The following is a 21,855-nucleotide window of genomic DNA, read 5'->3' as shown; positions in this document are numbered from 1 at the left end:
ACCCTGCTGCGTTGCCGGACTTTTAGTGGCCTACAATCTCTGAGCTTGGTGCAGTAGCCGCTGGGAGATGAGGCCTAATTCTAGGAGACTCCTGGCAAAGCTGAGAGGTTGACAACGCTCCCTGTCACCCATTCCCAGCTCCTGGCACCATCCCTGCCCCGCCTGGCTAATAGCCACTGATGGACCTGTCCTCCATGGACTTACCTAGTTCTTTTTTGAACCCTGTTATGGTCTAGGCCTTCACGACATCCCCTGGCAAGGAGTTCCCCAGTTGACTGCGCTGTGTGAAGAAATACTTTCTTGTGTTTTAAATCTATTAACTTCGTTTGGTAACCCCCTAGTTCTTGTGTTGTTCCTTCACACCGGTGAAGATTTTATAGACCTCTATATCCGCCCCACGCCCCGTCGCCTCTTCTCCAAACTGAACAGTTCCAGTCTTATTAATCTCTCCTCACACAGAACCTGTTCCATACCCCGAATCATGCCTGTTACTCTTCTCTGTTCCTTTTCCAATCCCAATACATCGTCTTTGAGATGGGGCGACCACATCTGCACGCACTATTCACGGTGCGGGTGTACCATGGATTTATATAGCAGCAATATGTTATGTTCTGTCGTTACCTTTCCCTATCCTAATGGCTCCCAACAGCCTGGTCACTTTTCTGACGTCCGCTGCACATTGAGCGGACGTGTCCAGAGAACACAAAGTGGGGAGCAGTTGCAATTTCCAGTGAGGACCAGCAAATAGCACAGGAGTTTTGCAGGTGTAAAACCTAGGAAGAGAATAACTAAACGAGAGTAATCTGAGACCGAGGGATGGAGCAGCTTTGGAGCAAGCGCATTACACCCCCGGCACCACCCTGTGCACAGCACACACACACACCCTGCACCACACTGTGGACTGCACTCCCAGCACTACACTGCGCACAGCACACACACACACCCTGCACCACCACCACCACCCTGTGCACAGCACACACGCACACACCCTGCACCACCACCACCACCCTGTGCACAGCACACACACACCCTGCACCACTGCACCAGCACCCTGTGCACAGCACACACACACACACACACTCTGCACCACACTGTACCACCACCACCACCCTGTGCACAACACACACACACTCCCTGCACCACACTGTGGACTGCACTCCCAGCACCACCACCCCACACTGCACATAGCACACACACACCCCACACCACACTGCACCACCACCACCACCCTGCGCATAGCACACACACACACCCTGCACCACATTGCACCACCACCCCGGCACCACACTGTGGACTGCACTCCCAGCACCACCACCACCACACTGCGCACTGCACACACACACCCCGCACTACACTGCACCACCACCACCACCACCCTGCGCACAGCACACACACCCCGCACCACACTGCACCACCACCCCGGCACCACATTGTGAACTGCACTCCCAGCACCACCACCACACTGCACAAGCACACACACACCACACTGCACCACCACCCTGCTCACAGCACACACACACACCCTGCACCACATTGCACCACCCCCCCAGCACCACACTGTGGACTGCACTCCCAGCACCACCACCACCACACTGCACACAGCACCATACTGCACACTAACCCTGCTGCATCTTAAGAGGTATCTAGGCTACTTTAGATCAGTGCAAGAGGCTGATCCACAGGCAGTTTTCAGCTCCCCCTTTCCCTTCCCCAGCCATGCCATGCACCACACTCGGACACACTTTCAATCACTTAAACAGCGCCTCTGCCAAGCTGCCCTGGACACATCCATCCAGCCCCCGGAGCAGCACTCGGCCAGCCAGCAGTGGTTCTCCAGCCAACTGCAGGGCTTGGATTGCCTGGGATAGCTGTGTCCTGGTGTCACCATGGACATTGCATGAGGACAACGGAAGTTTGTTTGTTTGCATCAAACAAATCCCTACATTTGGTGGCTGAGGAACAGGCCAATGGGCCTAATGCTGCAGGGTGTCCAGGAGCTGCAACCTCCCTGCCCCACTGCTCGGCCAGACAGAGATGCCAATACACAGAGGTTACGCTGCACACCGAGGAGAGCTAGGAGCTTTAGGGACTCACCTCTCACAGGCCTCTGACCAGCCACCCAAGAGCAAAGGTTTGCAGTTACTGCTGGCCTGGCCTGAATTCAGCCTAGAAGCGAGAGGCTGGAACCCAATCCCCTGACCAGGGTCCTCTCTGCGATTGGCCCTTGCTCCCAAGCAGCCCACACCACCAGTCAGGCATTTCCAAAACACAGAACTCACCTGCTGCCCCAAAGCTTTTATTGTACATGAACATACCCAGGGGGGACTCCCCAGGCTCTGAAAGACAGTGCAAGCACAGGGCTGGCTTAGCAAGGATGGTGACATGGGCATTTCCCACCAGCGACACGCCGTGAATACACAGCCGCAGCATGAGATGGTTGGTGATGAGAGGGCTGTGGGTACGCAGCAGGTTTGTTTTCATGCTAGAGAAATGGTCCTCAACCATGCTAAGCAACTGTGCCATCCGGCAGCCTCCTGCCCCTGGCAGTCCCATCCAGCTCGCTGCCTAGGCAGGTGCGTTCTAAGCCAGGAGCCTGATCCACGAGCAACGCACAGTCCTTACTGGTCCTCCAGGCTCTGCCAGCCTACCTCAGGGTGCTGACACCCAAGGAACTGACGTGCTAGTCCCGGTCCAGCAGCTCCATGGCACACTGGAAACAACACACCTGGCCCAGTGGCAGACAATGGCAGCACATCAGGGCCCGTCATGGGACACGGCAATCCTAGATTACCAACCACGGGGGGCTGAAATGCCCAGTCCCACAGCTGTAACCTAGTGAGTGTCCACGCCAAGTGCATACATGCGCAGTTATCGTGGGTATTAGCGTGGCACCAAGAGCCCTGGCGCAGGAAGAGTGCCTGCCCCGAAGAATTTCCTCTGAAGGCACAAGTCCATGTCACGCCCAGCGCTAACCACCACCCAGAGCAGGACGTGGTCCTCACTGGTGCGGCTCAGTGGCTGGGAACGAAGCGGCTCCGTGCCCACAAGCGAGGGAGGCGGGGAGGTGGCTGCAGGGACAGGGTGCGCACGGCTCTCTGTACCGTAGGGTGGAAGCAGCCCAGTCCGGTTCGTGAAGTGTACAGCCTTTCACTCCTCACCGCCTGAGGCAGGGTCCCCTCCAGAGCACCCCGCTCCATGAACCCTGCTGCACAGCGGTGCCTGGCTGGCATGCCGGGGGGGCTTGTGGACGCTAGACAAGAACGAAAGGAAGCAACACACTAGTTGGTCCCCACCCAAGTGCCCACTCTCACGCTAGCCAGCCGCTGCTGCTGGGAGGGGCCCCAAAGCTTCGGGAGATGTCAGCACGGGAGACAGCGCGCGCTCAGGTAGCGAAGCCCCCGTGGTTCTGTAGCCAGCTCCCCCCGGCGCTCCTGGGAGCTATGTACGTTCAGTGTGGGAGGAAGGCGCTGGCCTAGCAGCCCGACGTCCCGGTGAACCAGTCAGCAGCTATGGCAGAGCCCTGCACGCTTCGCATGTGCGCCTGCCCCATCTCCCGACCCTGCCCCAGATCCGCTCTGGGGCTCACGGGAGGCCAGGCCAGTGGCCCGTTCTGCCCACGTGCTGGGACTGCTCAACAGGACTTAGTGTGGCAATGGCTGGTGGGAACTGGGCTCCTTTCCCTCAGCCTGTCCCCCCCCCCCGCGCCAGCCCGTGGGGAAAGCAGAAGCTTGCGCTCGTGACAGCAGGGGCTGGTGCCCGGGAAGAGACGGTGCAGCGCAGGCCCCACCTCACGGTCACTAAGTGAAGACAGGATTGGGTCCCCAACCAGCCCTGGCTTCCTCCCCCTCATCATTCGACCTGTTCACCCAGCCACACCCACAGGCCAGGCTGTCCCCTCCCCACCTCTGCAGCAGGCAGCTTCAGTCCCCCCAACACCCTACGGCAGCAATCCACCGACAGGCAGCGCCTTCGCCGCCAGCACGAGGGATCCTGGGGAGGCCTGAGAGCCAGACGCCCACTGCTGCCTGGGAATGCACAGCCCTGGGGAGGGCTGTCGGAGCGGGGTCCATTGCTGAGTGACTGACCTACCCATGCGATACCCCCTTAGCTGTAACACCCTGGGGCACTGCTGGCTGCGTTTCTAGGTAAGGGAGAGAACTTACGAGAGGCTCACCACACACACTGTCACTGCTGCAGGCCTAACTCAGCACACACCGGGGTCCTGCATCCCTCCGTTCCCCACCCGCTCCCTGGGTGCCACCCTCCCTTCCCCCCTCTAGTACAGGGGCTCCCTGCTACAACCCACAGCCTCATGCTAGAGGCTCTGTGTGCCCCCCGTTCTGCCAGGGGCTGTGTGTGTCCCTTGTCCCCCCAGCCATGGGCTCTGCGTTCCCCACCCACCCCCCGAGTCCTCCTGCCATTAGTATTTCTTTTTTTCCTGTCTGGGACATACGACAGTCCTGGTGTCACCACGCTCCTGCTGGGATGGGCATAGCACAGCTGGGAGTATCACACTGCAACCTGCTGATGGCTCTGTTCTCCGCCCTGGAGCTAATTACACACCTGGCCGAGGCTGGCGGCTCAGCTAAGCAGGTACCAGGGCTCCCCGTGCCCCCCGCTGCCCCTTGACGGGCCCATGGAGCTGAGCTCTGCCCCAGCACACAGTCCTCCTCCACCAGGGCATCCGCACCCAGCTTCTCCTTCCTGCTCCCCCGCATGGGCACCTCCCCCCACCCACTGCTTTCAGACCAACCGCGGCTTTCTGTGGGGCTGGGCCTCCTGCCCCTCCCCCCTCAAGAAGTGCAGACACGGGAAGGGGGGAGCAACATACACACTGTTACTGTCTACAGGGGCTGGAGCTGGCAGTCCCAGGCGGCCTTTCACTGCCCTGCAGCTGGCTCTGGGGGGGATCCAGAACCCAGCAATACCCTCGGTACAACTTACGCCCAGGCTCTGCCTCTGCTTGGATCGGAGCTTCCAAGAGCCACCCCCACCCCACATTTAGCTCCAGGGAGGTGAGAGGGTAGAGCTCCACAGGCCGTTCTGTCCAGGGAGTATTTCAGGGTTTGGTTTCCCAGGACACTCGCTGCAGGGCCCCAGGCCTGCCAGCTTGCTGTGCCCTCCCCTCGCTCTGCTCACAGCAGTACTCTCTGCACCCTGCAGCGATGTGTGCTGATCGATCAGCCGGCTTGCCCACTGCCAGCAGCTGTGTCCTCTCTGAAGTTCGGTGTGTGCAGAATGAAGTCAGATCTGGCTTCTGGCTGTAAAGTTCCCCGGTCCGTGTCTGGTGCCGTGGGTGCGGCAGCAGCACGGGTTAGCCCCAGGTTCCCAGATCCAGTCACCGTACAGCTCGCCGATCAGGCACACGCTCTACTCACTCCAGCTTGCACAAGGGGACGGATGCTCTCTGGTGCGCCCGCAGAGCTCTCTGATCTTCAAAGCTCCTGCCACCCCTACTACATTGACACCACGTCTCTGCTTGCTTGGCTTCAGGAGCTCCCCACCGTGGGGGACGTGGTGGCTGAGGCACCCTCTGCAGGCCAAGCACACGTGGGGCCAGTCCCCACCGCGGCACAAGGTGAAGGTGTCCCCGTGGGGGAAGCTTGCGTGGCACTGGGGGAAGCATACGGTCTCTGCTGGGAGTGGGTTCTGCGGTGAGTGAGGAGATTGGGCTTCTGGCTGAAGGTCTTCCCGCAGTCAGTGCAGCTGTAGGGCCGCTCCCCGGTGTGGGTGCGGTAATGAGTCACCAGGTTGGGCTTCCAGCTGAAGCCCTTCCCGCACACAGTGCAGGCAAAGGGCCGCTCGCCGGTGTGAGTCCGCTGGTGCGTGAGGAGGTTGGGCTTCTGGCTGAAGCTCCTCCCGCACTGGGTGCACTGGAATGGCCGCTCCCCGGTGTGGGTCCGGAGGTGCGTGACCAGCGTGACCTTCTGCCGGAAGCATTTCCCACACTCTGGGCAGGCGTATGGCCGCTCCCCACCGGGCACTCGCTGGGGGAGCTGCAGGGCAACGTGCTCCTTGAAGGGTTTCCCGCATGGTGAGTGGGAACAGCACCTCTTCCCGGCGTGGGCCTCTATCAGATCCACGCTCGGCGGCCTTGCGGGAGGTCTCTCCCCTACGTGGACACGCTGGTGGATCTTCAGGGACATCTTGCCTTTGAAGCGCTTGGGGCACTGGGCGCAGGCAAAGGGCCGCCGCCCCACATGGGTTCTCTGGTGGGCGAGGAGGTTGGGTTTCTGGCTGAAGCTCTTGCCACACTGGGGGCAGGCGAAAGGTCGCTCGCCCGTGTGGGTCCGGTAGTGAGTCACCAGGTTCCCCTTCTGGTTGAAGCGCCGCCCGCACTGGCTGCAGGCGAAGGGCCGCTCGCCCGTGTGGAGCCGCTGGTGCGTCATCAGGTTGGCTTTCAAGCCGAAGCTCTTCCCGCACACATCACAGCGATGGGGCCTGTCGCCCCAGTGGCTTTCCCGGTGCTTTTCCAGCTGGCTGTGCAAGCTGAAACTCCGCCTGCACTCAGGACACGTCCAGGCTGTCTGCCCCACCTGCGCCTCCTGCGGGGCTGGTAGGGACAGCCGGGGCCTGAGGCCTTTCCCGCGGTCAGGAAGCGGATACGGCTGCCATCCTGCGTGGCTGCCCTGATGAGCAACGAGAGCCGGCCAAAAGCTAAAGCTGCTCCCACACTGGTTACAGATGAAGGGCCGCTCTGCCCCGGGGGCTGCGTGCGCCGCGTCGCCAGGGCCCAGGCAGGGCTCCAGGTGTCTGAGGAGATGTTGGTTCAGGCTGAGGCCTCTCCCGTACTGGACGCTCTCACAGGGCCTCTCTATGGCATGGCCAGGCTGGGGCTTCAGAAGGGTCGCCTGTGGGCAGCCTTCCCCACACTGCACGCACAGGAACGCCTGCTCTGCTGAGGGGGTTTGCTGGGGCAGTGGGATATGCTGTTTCTGGGGGAAGCTGCTACCACAGTCCGTGCACGTGCACAGTGCCTGGTTTCCGGGGATCTTCTGGGCTAGCACTGGCTGAGTGGGGTCACGCTGGGTCTCCTGCTCAGCACCTGAGGGCTGGAGCAGCACAGCGGGGGGACTGTGGAGTGGGATTGGCTCTGGATTCCCACAGGGTCTGGGCTGGCTCAGGCTGTGGGTTCTCTGGTGCGCTTTCAGGGACACCTTGTCCTTGAAGCACTTCTGGCACTCCCCGCACGGGTACGGGCGCGCATCCGTGTGGGTGCTCTGGTGAGTCACCAGGTTGGTCTTCTGGGTGAAGCGCTTCCCGCACTGGGGGCAGGCATAGGGCCGCTCCCCGGTGTGGGTCCTGTAGTGAGTCACCAGGTTGGTCTTCTGGTTGAAGCTCTTCCCGCACTGGGCACAGCTGAAGGGTCGCTCGCCCGTGTGGGTCCGGTAGTGAGTCACCAAGTTGGGTTTCTGCGTGAAGCTCTTCCCGCACTCGGGGCATACGAACGGCCGCTTTTCCTCATGGTCTCCCTGGTGTGCTGGGGACTTTGGCTTCCCCCCAAGCCCGCCCCACTGCGGCGGCTTCTCCCCCACATGGGTCCTCTGGTGGGCAATGAGATTGGCCTTCTGGCTGAAGCTCTTCGCACACTGCGTGCAGGAGAAGGGCCGCTCCCCGGTGTGGATCCGCCGGTGAGTCAGGAGGTTGGGCTTCTGGCTGAAGCTCTTCCCGCAGTCTGGACACCTGTAGGGCTTCTCTCCTGTGTGGATCCTCTCGTGTGTGACGAGGCTCTGCTTCTGGCGGAAGCGTTTCCCGCACTCGGCACACTGGAAAGGCCCAGCCCCCAGCTGACGTACGACGGCATCTGAACATTTGCTGAAGCCGGCTGATTCTTCCATCTTGATCCTTGTCTGGTTTCTCTGCTGCCTCTTGGATACCAGCTGCCGACTGTGAAACGAACTGTCGGAACTGTCACAGACCACGGGCGACAGCTCTAAGTCTGCAGCAAAGCTCTCTGAGTTCTCTTCTTGCTCGACTGCGTTCACACCTCCGTGCTCTGCTGGATTGCAAAGAGAGAATGACAGCATGAACCCATGGGCCTTCCTCGCCGTTTGTAAAACTCTACAGGAATGAGCAGCTCCTCAGGCTGGGCCCAGACTGTACCCAGCCGAGGGCTGCACTGCCAGCCTGCAAGAACAGCAGAGGCTGCAGCTAACTGCCACAAAGCAGAGCAGACTGCAGCTGTCCTCATCTTTGCAATGGAACTGCAGCCCCTTGAGACAACAGGTCCAGCAAACCACCCCCTATGCTGATCTCAGCCTCCGCTGGAAGGGGAGCCCAGAGCAGAACCAACCGCAGCTCTCACTCACCTACGCAGGCACTTCCAAGGATCTTGCTCTCCTCCAGTTTCTGCTGAGCCTCCATGTAGCGCTCCTCCCATTGCTCGATACGGAATAAACCATCGGGCTTGAAAAATCCGTAGCCTGGTTGAGGGAACAGAGGATGTCATCGTGTACGGTTAGGCACATCCAGTGCCAACACCCCTGTGCTGGAGACGATGCATCTGCTACTTCACAACTCAAACAATTAACCTAAGTCCCAGGGGAACCTTTGTCTTTATTCTAAGCCTCTGCTTTCTAATGGGGAATTAAAGATACCGGACAACACAATCAACACACCCGCAAGCTCTCTGAAAAGCCCGTCTTTTCCTCACCGCTGTCCTGGGGGCGACCGGCAGACAGAGGAGAGCAGGTCTGACCGGGAAAACAGTGAGCTTTCAACGCATCTTCCAAATGTTCCGAAAAATACTTTGTTCTTTTTTGGTGCCTTCAACCCAGAATCTCAAAGCCCGTAACACGTGTCAATGAAGCCCATCTCCAGCCTGTCTCCTGGGAGGGAAGTCTGGATCACTAGCCACACTGTACTGATGGAGATACTGAGGCCCAGGAAGGTTAAGTGACCGGATCCAAATTTGCACAGTGAGTCAGAGTGACAGAGCTGGGATTAGAACCCGGGAGCCTAGACTCGTCCTTTGCCTTGTGCACTAATCCTCTCTGACCCTCTCAATCACAGGGGAGGGGCGACAGCCAGATGCCATTTAGGACTGGAGCAAACCCATGACTGACACGTCCCCTGAAACTCTGGCAGATCTCAGTGAGTAAAGACATGGAAGGATTAAGCCAATGGCGGTTTCATCGGCTTCTCTCAACCTCATGTGCTGCTAATTAGCTACTGTGCTGAGCACTCACCTGTGCAGGGATCTGGCGGACGCTCTAAGCCACCAGAGACCAGCTGAACCCCCACACCTGGTTGTTCCCCTCGTTCAATCCGGAACAAGAGATCAGGTTTGAGAGCCGGGTGGCCTGGGTCGGAGGGAAAATATTCCTGTTAGCAGGTGCTGGACCACTGCTGCCCGCACTGAGGCCAACGGGAGCCAGGGCTCGGTCCCCGCTGCATTGCTAGCTGGCGCTGGGTGGAGGGACACAGCTGCTCAGAGCACAGCTACGGTCAGAGAGGGGAGAATGGAAAATGGCACAATCATACCCAGCCCCTCTAGCACCCGGAGGGGCAGGGAGGAATGTCTCCACTGCCCACTCAATCGCCAGTGTCTCATGCAAGATGGACAGCGACGGGGCCAGGCTGGGGGTGGATTTTAGGAGGTGGCCTAAGTGGACCGAGGCCCTCCAAATAATTTCATGAGGGTCTCCAAAGAGGCTCAGATGACAATGACTTTGGAGCAGCACTGACCTGGATTTGAACTGGTGATGCCACGAGAAAAGGTTCCACAACCCAACTCCAGTTCGCTGTGCCATTCTGCCCCCTCCTTTGAGGGGTGCGGTTCTTCGGACATGGCTACACCCAGCCTCACTGCCTTGTGTGGAGGTGGGGATCTCAGACCCTGCAACAGGCAACGCCTGCGCCCCACCAGGGGCCCAGGCTGATCGCTTTTCCCTGTGGAGCTGCTTTCGCCTGAGGACGGGAGGGACAGAATGAGGAGGGAGACAGGGCGCTCCCTGCTGCCCCACCAACCAGCCAGGTACATGGCAAAGAGGGTGATCCTCTCCAGCACCCCTCACAGCCACACCCACAACCACCCGCGGCAGCCAGGGAGCAGCCCTCTGCCCTGCCAGGGAGGGCTGCAGAGTGGAGCCGTGAGGAAGTACAGAGCCTGGCTCCTGGCAGCCCCAGTACAGGTTCCCTCAGCTCCTGGCTCCCAGATCCCACTGGGGGAGCATAGGCTGGTGAGAGAGAGTGAGGTAGGCAGCAGCGGGCAGTGAGTTTAGTGACACTGTCGTCCGTGGCTGGGGGGAAGAGCTGTCCCATGCACTGGCAGTACCAGCTCTGCTTTCAGGGAGCAGGATCTTGCAAAGGGGTTTAAAGGAGGAGAAGGTAACGGCTCCTCAATCAGTGAGACAGCTGAGCCCTGCCCAGCACCGTCTCCCGACCGAAGAGTTGTATTTACATCAGCACTCTCCAGCCCTTTTACTGCCTGGCATCTCACCTCTAGCCTGTGCAGCAGACAGTCGTCACCCAGCAAGGTGACCAGCTCGTAGTCCTCCCACCTCACACCCCAGTACAGCTCCCTCTGCCATTCCGCTAACGCCGCCCACTCCACCGGGGAGAAACAGCCCCGCCGTCCTCAGACGTCACCGGCACCTGCAACGAGAACCCCCACTCAGCCCTGCCTGCTTCAGCAGCACAGCAGTCACCCACCCAAGTCTACTGGGCAAGGCCACTGTGTGCTGGCCGAAATGGGAGAACAGGCTGTGTGTGCCAGGCACTCGTACCAGGCAACATGGCTGAGTACAAGATGGGTGACTGGTGGTACCACGGCTCCTGCCTACCTCACCATGCTGCAGATGTCATGTCAGAGAGCAGAAGGTTCTGTCTGGAGGAAAAAGCTTGGGATAGCTGGGGTACGAATGGACAGGGGACACGCCTGTGAACAAACTGCTGGCTGGCAGCATCTCACACATGGGAGTGGCTGGAGTAGGGACTGGGAGGCCTACTTCCAGCTCTGCCACTGATTCACTATGTGACCTTGAGCAAGTCACTTTCTCTGCTGTGCCTCAGTTTCCTCATCAGTGAATCTGGGATATACCACATCCTCCCTCCCAGGAAAACAGTCAAGCTGTATTCCTTACTGTCGGGAAGGTCTCTAGCTAGAACCAAAGAGAAAGCTGGGCAGGAGGAGAGGGGGCACAGAGGGATCCTGAACTCCTGGAGGTGCAGTGACTAAGACCCAAAGGGCTCTCAGGAGAGGTGAGGAAACTGAGGCAGGGTCTTGCATGCAGCTGTTTGTTACTTCTCCATAGCTCTGTATATCCCTTGTACTCTGGGTATGAGTGAGGTGTGTGTAGTTCAGAAATACCTTTGCGATGTCTGTGTCACTTGCTTTAACTGTAACAAAGTCCCTGTAGGATTAACCTGTAAACCAGAGTGCCCAGGCGGGCGGAGCTTAAATCCTGGGAAGACCTGGGGAATCAACACTGGTCTTGGGGCCTAGGGCAACTGGAGCGCAGGGTTCCACACCTCCAGGAAGGGTGCCAGACGTGTGCCAGGCAGGCCAGGCATGCAGACAAGGTCTGGACACTGCCCAGGCTCAGGAGGCTGAACAGTCCATAGGATCCAAGTCTTCTGTCTATTACAGCAGCCTGGTTACTGCCCTCAAGGGGCAGGGAGCTCAGCCAGGAGTGTGAATGAAGGCACAAAATAACAAATGGGGTGATGCATTGTTAGGTCTCCAACTCCCCCAGCAAGTGTCCAACCGCCACCACAAACCCCTCACAGAGCAACAAGGGATCAAAGGCTGCCCCCACCCACCACAGCACCACCTTCCTCTCTTCTGTGATGGGGGAGGGGGCGGAAATAGAGATCAGAATTAACCCCTCCCTGTCCGCAATGCGTGTGCACAAGACAGCAAGCAGTCAGGCAAGCCTCTGGCACCCTGCAGTCCCCCGGCTGTGGCCTACCTGGGCAGCACCCCCTGTACGCACTTTCCCATGGGAGACGCCTCGGTGGAAGATGCCGTGGATCCTGTGTGGAGGATGTGAGGACAAGATCCTGTCCCTTCTCCCAGCTTCTTCGAGGGGCTGCTGCAGATCCCTGCACTGACAGCAAGGAGAACTAGTAAGTGGGGGCTGGGGACAGAAGAGAGGCACAACCCAAAGGCTGGAAGCTGCTCAGAGAGGGACCTGACCGACGCTTTCATCCCACCTCTCTCCAGCCATCTTAGGGAAAGAGTTCAGCTAAGCCCAGGCGCTGTACTGAATTCAGAGCACTGTTATTGCAAACTTCCCCAAGACCAGCCCGCTCAGCACTCCTGGGACTTGTAGTCCATGCTGGGAGAGGATGCTACCCCACGTGAGTGCTGCCTAGCCTGCTTCACAGTACACAATGGGGGAGGGGAGAGAGAACTACAGCTCCCAGCAGTCCCCAGTACAGCACACAGCCTGCCCGTCCAGCGAAATCAGGGCCCCTTTCTCCCAGCCCACCAGCTGAGCTGGGCCCACAGCCCTGGAGGGTAGCACTGCAGGAAGTAGGAATGCAGAGAATTTCCCCTCCTCTCATCCTTTGTTTCACTAATTCAGCGACTCCTGGCCTGGCCTTAGCGCTAGCCTGTGGCTGAGTCTCCTACAGGTGAATTAGGCACCAATTCTGTCCTTTGCTGAGTTCTAAACGTGCTGCCTTTCAAGTCCCGGAATGGCCCTTTGTTCCTGCAGTGTAGGCGGTGATAAAGGAGAGCCCTGATTTACCTGTCTATCCAGTCATTACTTTGTCTCCTCCTCTCTCCACTGAACTGTCCCCGCCTGGCCTTGGCTCCATCTCTATCCCCTTCCTATGGCTGCGCGCTCTCTTGTCTGAGAAAGGGGTACCAGCACAGAATGCAGAATGGGGGTGGGGGAGATGTATAGAATGGCAGCCCTCCAGACAGGAGCCCCACTCTCATCCGAAGCTGCCAGAAACCCTCCCCGATTCATACACTACAGCCCCCGCCACGCCTTCACAAAGGAGCCAGTGTTTGTGTTCCAACACTGATTAGCTAGCACATGAAGGGTTAAGTCTGATGTGTAGGACAACTGCACTCAGCCCCTGATTTTCGGAGGGGCTGGTTGTCAGCTCCCCACTGAAGTCAGGAGAGCTGCACACCTCTCAGTGCCTGACCCGCAGCGCTGACAGAGAACATCCCATTTCCAAAGCGGTTAGCTGATCCTTGAAGCACTCCAACGCAGCAGGCAGTAATGGAGACACGTGGATGGGAAGGAACTTTCCCCAGGCCTTGCAGCTAGCGAGTATCAGAGCTGGGATTCAGACTCAGGACGGCCTGGCCCCCAGACCCAGGCTTACCCTGCACTTTAACTGAACTGTTGGGCCTGTCCCAGACATCCATAGTAAAGAGGGAGGAATTACCTCCAGTCTCCTCCCCAGTAATTTTTCTCCCTGGCAGCAGAGGAGCCTTGCTGCAGCTAATCCTGGAGGTGCTGTCGTGCGCTCCTAGCGGGCAGAGCACCTGCTTTATGTCGCAAACGCCATTAGTTCCACTTTTCTGGGGCAGGAGCATTTATTGAAAACTCGTCGTCTCTTCTATTCTCTCTGTGGAGCTTTCTGCACTTTCATCTTCATCTGTGCCCAAATGCTCTGCTTTGAAGGGAAACGTTCACCCTGGGCTGGTGCTGGAAGGACACAGCACGCTGCAGGAAAGCTACTCGTTGGGAAATGTTGCATAACCACGGACCAGAATTTGAGCTGAGAAAACAGGCTTTGAACTTCAGCACCTTCAGATGCTTTAAAATCCATGTTCCTCCTTGTTCGCTAGAGCATCCGAGGAACAGGAAGGCACTATGGATACCAACTAAGCTAGGGGTAGTGTCAGGGAAGAAGTCCCAGGAAAGGACTGGCAAGAAGTCTTATGCCAAGTGCCATAGGCCGGTTAGACACTGGTGACTGGTGTGGCTGAGGGACTTCCACACTCATCTCCTCTGATGCACCCTCAGATGTGCTGGGCCACAAATTCTAATAAAAGCCCCCACCCCCACCAGCTCCATTAGTGCTGCGGCAGCTCTTGCTGAGTCTCTGAGCCTATCAGGCAGAACCATTCTCAGTACTCGGCTGGTAAGAGAGTAAGCAGTTAAGGAAGCTCATTTGGATCAGCGCTTCTCAGCCTTTCCTGGGAACTGGAGTAGCGCACCAGAGTAAGGAGCCTGTGCTGATCTCACCCCAGTGAGGATCGGGGGTAACTGCGGAAGTTCCAGCAGCGTAGGGTCCTCATGACAGCAGAATCAGGCACTCGGACCTCTGCGGCACAAAGATTCATCCCCCATTTACAGATGGGAAAACCGAGGCACAGAAAATTACTTGGCCTGCACTACTCAAGAAATCAGGGCAGAGCTGAGTTTGGAAACCAGGGATCCTGACTTCCAATCCCCAGCTCCCATCAATAAACCACACTCCCACGTGAAACAAGTGAGGCATTGCCCAGCCCACACCAGGAAGCTGTGTGCACATCCCAGTTCCATGAAGAAGCCAAAGGAAGGGAAGAGGCTAAGCCTGCTGGAGGGGACATTGGGGTGTGGAGAGGAAAACTCACAGGAACTTTGCAACGGAATGAGACAAATCCCTCCGCTGGCCCCTCGTTCTATTTACAAAGACAACAGAGCTGGGTTCCGTGTGCAGAGGGGCCTCCCGACTGGCAGGCAGCCAGGGACAGGTTTGGCTCAGGGAGGGAGATGTCAGGGAGGCAGGAGGGGATGGGGTCCAGCCTCCACATTAGCACTGCAGGGAGCACAGGAGAGACTCAGGGGCAACTGTACACCCTCTCTTCACTCCTATACAACTGCTGGGGAAGACCACTCCTGACCTACCTATATCAGGTGAGGCAAGCAATGGTGATCCTCAACCACCTCCCATAAAGACATATGTGGAAACCACTGCTTTACCCACCCAGAAAGCACTTTCCAAGGCATACATGCGGTAGCCTCTTGATGTGGGGGTGTCGATGGGCTTTTCCATCCCATAGTGCCCAGAGCTAGTGCCCGATGTTGTGCTGGGGGCGGGGTGGGCACTTGAAGCGGGTGGGAGTAAAAGCTGCCCTTCATTCAGGATAAATGTAAGAAACAATTAACTCCTTTATGGAATAAGATGGCTGAAACAAGGAGCCACCACCCAAAACACAGGCCATATGCAAGGAGCTGAGCACATGCAGGGGGATGGATATTGCTGCGATGGAGCCGTGCATGCGTGGGGAGAGAAGCAGCCAGAAACACCACAGAGGCACACAGAGAAGGCAGCAGGAAAGCACTAGAGACAGCCAGAGAAGCATTTGTAGCATGACCTTAAGAGAAAGCTCTTGGGCAGAGTGCTAGCTGGAAAGGGGCTTGGAACCAGGAACAAAGAAGCTTTCTCCAATTGCTTGATTCCTGCTGTGTTCAGGGAGACAGAACTTTGCATACTCTTTGTAGATAAATAGGGATGCATCAAAGAAATGCCTGATTCCATCATCGATTGCTCCTAACAACCCACAAGTCACCAGATATTGGCTAACCACTCAGGTCAAAAAGGGTGGCACCGGTGAGAAGAACTGGCTTTCAGCACTCTCTTGGTTTGCAGTTATTTACAAAGAAGTACTCAAGGGTTTGGTTCTGCTCCCATTTCCCTGCTCTGCCCCATGTTGGCTTCCAGGTCTCCCCAGCCCCTGTGCTAGAACAGAACCCCCCCCTACGCACAGGGAGAGATCTCTTGGATGGCTCCATTGATTGATACAGTTGACCACAATAAGAACAACTAAACCCTTGAACCTACAAAGGGAAAGTGCACTTCCCCTCCCTATCCTGCTGCCGGACACCCAAGCTCAGCTCCTTCAGCAATTTGAGTTGTTTCCATCTTTCATTAAGCACAGGGGGATGTTGGACAATAAGGGCCAATCCAAGCTGAAACCACCTGTCCCCAGGAGACTTGAACACAGGATGTGTTTTTCACAGAAGTCCCAAAGCAGCGAGACTGAGCATCTTTGCAATACACCTCGACCCCGATATAATGCTGTCCTCAGAAGCCAAAAAGTCTTATCGTGTTATAGGCGAAACAGCTCCCCCGGCCAGCGCTTTTACCGCCTTATATCCGAATTTGTGTTACACTGGGTCGCGCCATAGCTGTGCAGAGGTGTACAAGGCTGTATCTACTAGCAGCCAGTCTGGCAAACACTGTGACTGAGTCTCCTTTCGCCCATCCCCTGAATTCAGGTCACATGGAACTAGCACTGCAGGGAGCGAGATGGACAAACATCACCAGAGCTGAGCCGGAAGCTTGTTCCCAGCTGTTACCGAGCTCTAAAGAGAGAATTTACTGCTGTTTCGCTATAGCCCTCCTCCAACGGCCATGGCACGACGGTCCCCTACAGTTCACTTACAGAGCTAATTTGTAATGTCCTGGCTAGCAGGGCTCCTGTCCCTTCCCTTAGGACAGCGGTTCTCAACCAGGGGGATGCTTAGCCCTGGGGGTATGCAGAGATCTTCCAGGGGTACACCAGCTCATCTAGAGATTTGTCCAGTTTTACAACAGACTACATAAAAAGCACTAGCAAAGTCAAATTTCTTACAATGACTTATTTGTACTGTTCTACATACTACACACTGAAATGTAAGTCCATTATTTACATTCCAATCCATGTACTCTATACCTTTCTGGTAGAAATGAGAGAGCTAGCAATTTCTCAATAATAGTGCGCACGGACACGGCAGTGTTTTTATGTCTGATTTTGTGAGCAAGTAGTTTTTAAGTGAGTGACACTTGGGCTACTCAGATCAGACTCCTGAAAGGGACCAGTAGTGTGGCCAGGCTGTGAACTGCCTTAGGAGGTGGGTTTACATGCTTCTCACTGATGCACTAGGGAGGTTTTCCTTGACATTTACCCTTCATTTCCCTTTTCTCCATTCCAGCCCCAGTCCCCGTCACCTTCCCACCCTGGCGGCATCCTGAGTAATTCCTCTGCCAGCGCAACGAACAACTCACCTCAGCACGGGGCAGTGCCAAGGGATAAAACTAACCTCAACCGAGCTTCTCCCCACCCCCACCCAGCCTCTCCCCACACCCGTCCCCTCCATCCAGCCTCTCCCCGCCCTCTCTGCCCACATCCAGCCTCTCCCCACACCGTCCCCTCCTCCCAGCCTCTCCCCACACCCATCCCTCCACCCCAACCTAACCGTCCCCCCCGCCTCTCCCCACACCATCCCCTCCTCCCAGCCTCTCCCCACACCCATCCCTCCTCCCCAACCTAACCGTCCCCCCCAGCCTCTCCCCACACCCATCCCTCCACCCCAACCTAACCGTCCCCCCAGCCTCTCCCCACACCATCCCCTCCTCCCAGCCTCTCCCCACACCCATCCCTCCACCCCAACCTAACCGTCCCCCCCAGCCTCTCCCCACACCATCCCCTCCTCCCAGCCTCTCCCCACACCCATCCCTCCTCCCCAACCTAACCGTCCCCCCCAGCCTCTCCCCACACCCATCCCTCCTCCCCAACCTAACCGTCCCCCCAGCCTCTCCCCACACCCATCCCTCCACCCCAACCTAACCGTCCCCCCAGCCTCTCCCCACACCCATCCCTCCACCCCAACCTAACCGTCCCCCCCAGCCTCTCCCCACACCGTCCCCTCCTCCCAGCCTCTCCCCACACCCATCCCTCCACCCCAACCTAACCGTCCCCCCCGCCTCTCCCCACACCATCCCCCCTCCCAGCCTCTCCCCACACCCATCCCTCCTCCCAACCTAACCGTCCCCCCCAGCCTCTCCCCACACCCATCCCTCCACCCCAACCTAACCGTCCCCCCAGCCTCTCCCCACACCATCCCCTCCTCCCAGCCTCTCCCCACCCCATCCCTCCACCCCAACCTAACCGTCCCCCCAGCCTCTCCCCACACCATCCCCTCCTCCCAGCCTCTCCCCACACCCATCCCTCCTCCCCAACCTAACCGTCCCCCCAGCCTCTCCCCACACCCATCCCTCCTCCCCAACCTAACCGTCCCCCCAGCCTCTCCCCACACCGTCCCCTCCTCCCAGCCTCTCCCCACACCCATCCCTCCACCCAACCTAACCGTCCCCCCAGCCTCTCCCCACACCCATCCCTCCACCCCCACCAAACCCATCCCCCCAGCCTCTCCCCACCCCCTCCCCTCCTCCCAGCCTCTCCCCCCCCCATCCCTCCTCCCCAACCTAACCGTCCCCCCCAGCCTCTCCCCACACCCATCCCTCCTCCCCAACCTAACCGTCCCCCCAGCCTCTCCCCACACCCATCCCTCCTCCCCAACCTAACCGTCCCCTCCTCCCAGCCTCTCCCCACACCGTCCCCTCCTCCCAGCCTCTCCCCACCCCATCCCTCCACCCCAACCTAACCGTCCCCCCCGCCTCTCCCCACACCATCCCCTCCTCCCAGCCTCTCCCCACCCCCATCCCTCCTCCCCAACCTAACCGTCCCCCCCAGCCTCTCCCCACACCATCCCCTCCTCCCAGCCTCTCCCCACACCCATCCCTCCACCCCAACCTAACCGTCCCCCCAGCCTCTCCCCACCCATCCCCTCCTCCCAGCCTCTCCCCACACCCATCCCTCCTCCCCAACCTAACCGTCCCCCCCAGCCTCTCCCCACACCATCCCCTCCTCCCAGCCTCTCCCCACACCCATCCCTCCACCCCCACCCAAACCGTCCCCCCCCAGCCTCTCCCCACACCATCCCCTCCTCCAGCCTCTCCCACACCCATCCCTCCTCCCCAACCTAACCGTCCCCCCCAGCCTCTCCCCACACCCATCCCTCCTCCCAGCCTCTCCCCACACCCATCCCTCCACCCCAACCTAACCGTCCCCCCCCAGCCTCTCCCCACACCCATCCCTCCTCCCCAACCTAACCGTCCCCCCAGCCTCTCCCCACACCCATCCCTTCACCCCAACCTAACCGTCCCCCCCAGCCTCTCCCCACACCGTCCCCTCCTCCCAGCCTCTCCCCACACCCATCCCTCCACCCCAACCTAACCGTCCCCCCCGCCTCTCCCCACACCATCCCCTCCTCCCAGCCTCTCCCCACCCCCATCCCTCCTCCCCAACCTAACCGTCCCCCCCCAGCCTCTCCCCACACCATCCCCTCCTCCCAGCCTCTCCCCACAACCCATCCCTCCACCCCAACCTAACCGTCCCCCCCAGCCTCTCCCCACACCATCCCCTCCTCCCAGCCTCTCCCCACACCCATCCCTCCTCCCCAACCTAACCGTCCCCCCCCAGCCTCTCCCCACACCATCCCCTCCTCCCAGCCTCTCCCCACACCCATCCCTCCTCCCCAACCTAACCGTCCCCCCCAGCCTCTCCCCACACCATCCCCTCCTCCCAGCCTCTCCCCACACCATCCCCTCCTCCCCAACCTAACCGTCCCCCCCAGCCTCTCCCCACACCCATCCCTCCACCCCAACCTAACCGTCCCCCCCCAGCCTCTCCCCACACCATCCCCTCCTCCCAGCCTCTCCCCACACCCATCCCTCCTCCCCAACCTAACCGTCCCCCCCAGCCTCTCCCCACACCATCCCCTCCTCCCAGCCTCTCCCCACACCCATCCCTCCTCCCCAACCTAACCGTCCCCCCAGCCTCTCCCCACACCCATCCCTCCTCCCCAACCTAACCGTCCCCCCAGCCTCTCCCCACACCCATCCCTCCTCCCCAACCTAACCGTCCCCCCCCAGCCTCTCCCCACACCATCCCCTCCTCCCAGCCTCTCCCCACACCCATCCCTCCTCCCCAACCTAACCGTCCCCCCCAGCCTCTCCCCACACCATCCCCTCCTCCCAGCCTCTCCCCACACCCATCCCTCCTCCCCAACCTAACCGTCCCCCCCAGCCTCTCCCCACACCATCCCCTCCTCCCAGCCTCTCCCCACACCCATCCCTCCTCCCCAACCTAACCGTCCCCCCCAGCCTCTCCCCACACCGTCCCCTCCCCCCAGCCTCTCCCCACACCTCAACTCCCCACGCGGTCGCCAGACGCCCCCCCTGCCCCCCCAGCGCCTCCTCCCATCACGGCTGCGGCGCTTACGTCACCCCGTGACTCCATTTTGTGGCGGGAACACGTCATCGCGCATTGTTATGGCAACGCAGCCCAACTCCCGCGCTCAGCCCGAGACCCGCATCACCGCGGCGACCGCCCAGCCTCGCGGGATGACGTCACGGCGGAACGCCGCGCGGACGCGCTCACCTTCAGCGGGCCCCGTGGAGACGCCGCCGCTGAGCGCGGCCCCGCAAGGGATCACGGGAAAGCTAGGAGCCAGACATCTCGCGAGAGCACGCGGGACTTCACGGGGTGATGGGAGATGTAGTTCCGGGCGGGGCGGGGCGCTCCCGGGAGCTGGGAGAGCAGGAGGGGCCCGCGCGGTGTTCTGTAGAGGGGAGGAGCCTTGACAGGGACAGCTAGAGCGCCGCCCCATGGCACCATAGAGTCCTGCCAGAGCGCCGCTCCCATGGCACCATAGAGTCCTGCCAGAGCGCCGCCCCATCACACCATAGAGTCCTGCCAGAGCGCCGCCCCACCACACCATAGAGTCCTGCCAGAGCGCCGCTCCCATGGCACCATAGAGTCCTGCCAGAGCGCCGCCCCACCACACTATAGAGTCCTGCCAGAGCGCCGCCCCATCACACCATAGAGTCCTGCCAGAGCGCCGCTCCATCACACCATAGAGTCCTGCCAGAGCGCCGCTCCCATGGCACCATAGAGGCGTCTCCGCCAGAGCGCCGCTCAGGTGGTGCCACCATAGAGACGTGCCAGAGCGCCGCTTCCGTGGCACCACAGAGAAGTGCCCGCATGGCGGCGCACCTCCCTGAGCGCCCGGGTGGTGGCGCCATAGAGACTGTAGAGACGTACCAGAGTGTCCCTCCCCCAGTACCATAGAGACGTGCCAGAGTGCCGCTCTGGCAGCACCAGAGAGACGTACCAGAGCGCCGCCTCTGCCCAGTTGGGGAGCCAAGACCTGAGAGGCTGAGGCTATGGAACCCAGGCGTCCTGACTCCCCTCCCCCACTCTAAGTCAGGGTTGCCAGGTGTCCGGTTTTTGACTGGAAAATGCAGTTGACAACGGGACCCGCCACAGTCCGGTCAGCAGACGCTGACCTCTGGTTACCAGACTAACCGTGATCAGGCTCCCTGCCGAGCGGGCGGGAAGACCTGCGGCTGCTCGGCTGCTGATGGAGAGCCTCAGGGGCAGCTCCAGGAGGCCTCTCACAGCCTGGGAACGAGGCTCCGGCTGAGGAGGGGCAGGCCCGGGGCTGGGGAGCGTCTGCAGGCTCACGCCAGCGCTGTGAGCAGATCAGACGAGAGGAGGGCAAGCTCCGAGCACACCGGAGAGGCCACGGGCTGTCAACTTTCTAATCGCACAAAACTGAACTCCCTTGCCTCGCCCCCTTCTCTGAGGTCCTGCTTCCTCCTCCCTCCATCTCCCCCACTCCACCCCTTCCCCCAGCCTCTGCCCTGCCTCTTCTCACCCCTGCTCCGCCCCCTCCTCACCCCCACTCCGCCCCTTCCCCCAATCCTCCGCCCTGCCTCTTCTCACCCCCACTCCGCCCCTTCCCCCAAGCCTCCACCCTGCCTCTTCTCACCCCCACTCCGCCCCTTCCCCCAGCCTCTGCCCTGCCTCTTCTCACCCCTGCCCTGCCCCCTCCTCACCCCCACTCCACCCCTTCCCCCAGCCTCTGCCCTGCCTCTTCTCACCCCTGCTCCACCCCCTCCTCACCCCCACTCCGCCCCTTCCCCCAATCCTCCGCCCTGCCTCTTCTCACCCCTGCTCCGCCCCCTCCTCACCCCCACTCCACCCCTTCCCCCAATCCTCCGCCCTGCCTCTTCTCACCCCCACTCCGCCCCTTCCCCCAAGCCTCCACCCTGCCTCTTCTCACCCCCACT

General features: G+C 59.8%; 1 protein-coding gene across 10 annotated transcripts; it reads right to left on the bottom strand.

Moving 5' to 3' along the window:
• Positions 1-2,275: 2,275 nt before the first annotated feature.
• LOC115645265 (zinc finger protein 585A-like) lies at positions 2,276-20,290 on the bottom strand. 10 transcript variants are annotated; one of them, XR_003998700.1, is made up of 8 exons: positions 20,162-20,290; positions 11,913-12,045; positions 10,442-10,596; positions 9,688-9,909; positions 9,189-9,302; positions 8,310-8,423; positions 4,945-7,999; positions 2,276-3,250 (listed from the first exon to the last, which is right to left on the bottom strand). XR_003998700.1 is itself a non-coding variant. In XM_030549633.1 (7 exons), exons 4-7 carry the CDS (start codon positions 9,788-9,790, stop codon positions 5,490-5,492), a joined length of 2,841 nt encoding a protein of 946 aa, XP_030405493.1. In that variant the 5' UTR covers positions 9,791-9,909; positions 10,442-10,596; positions 11,913-12,050; positions 20,162-20,290; the 3' UTR covers positions 2,276-5,489. The 10 variants fall into 10 exon arrangements, 9 of the variants coding, with proteins under 9 accessions (XP_030405493.1, XP_030405491.1, XP_030405495.1 ...); XM_030549633.1 differs by having other exon boundaries at positions 2,276-7,999; positions 11,913-12,050; XM_030549631.1 differs by having other exon boundaries at positions 2,276-7,999.
• Positions 20,291-21,855: the final 1,565 nt, after the last annotated feature.

Source organism: Gopherus evgoodei, chromosome 2 (assembly GCF_007399415.2).
Source record: "Gopherus evgoodei ecotype Sinaloan lineage chromosome 2, rGopEvg1_v1.p, whole genome shotgun sequence".
Lineage (NCBI taxonomy): Eukaryota > Metazoa > Chordata > Testudines > Testudinidae > Gopherus > Gopherus evgoodei.
This window is presented reverse-complemented; position numbering and strand designations above follow the sequence as displayed.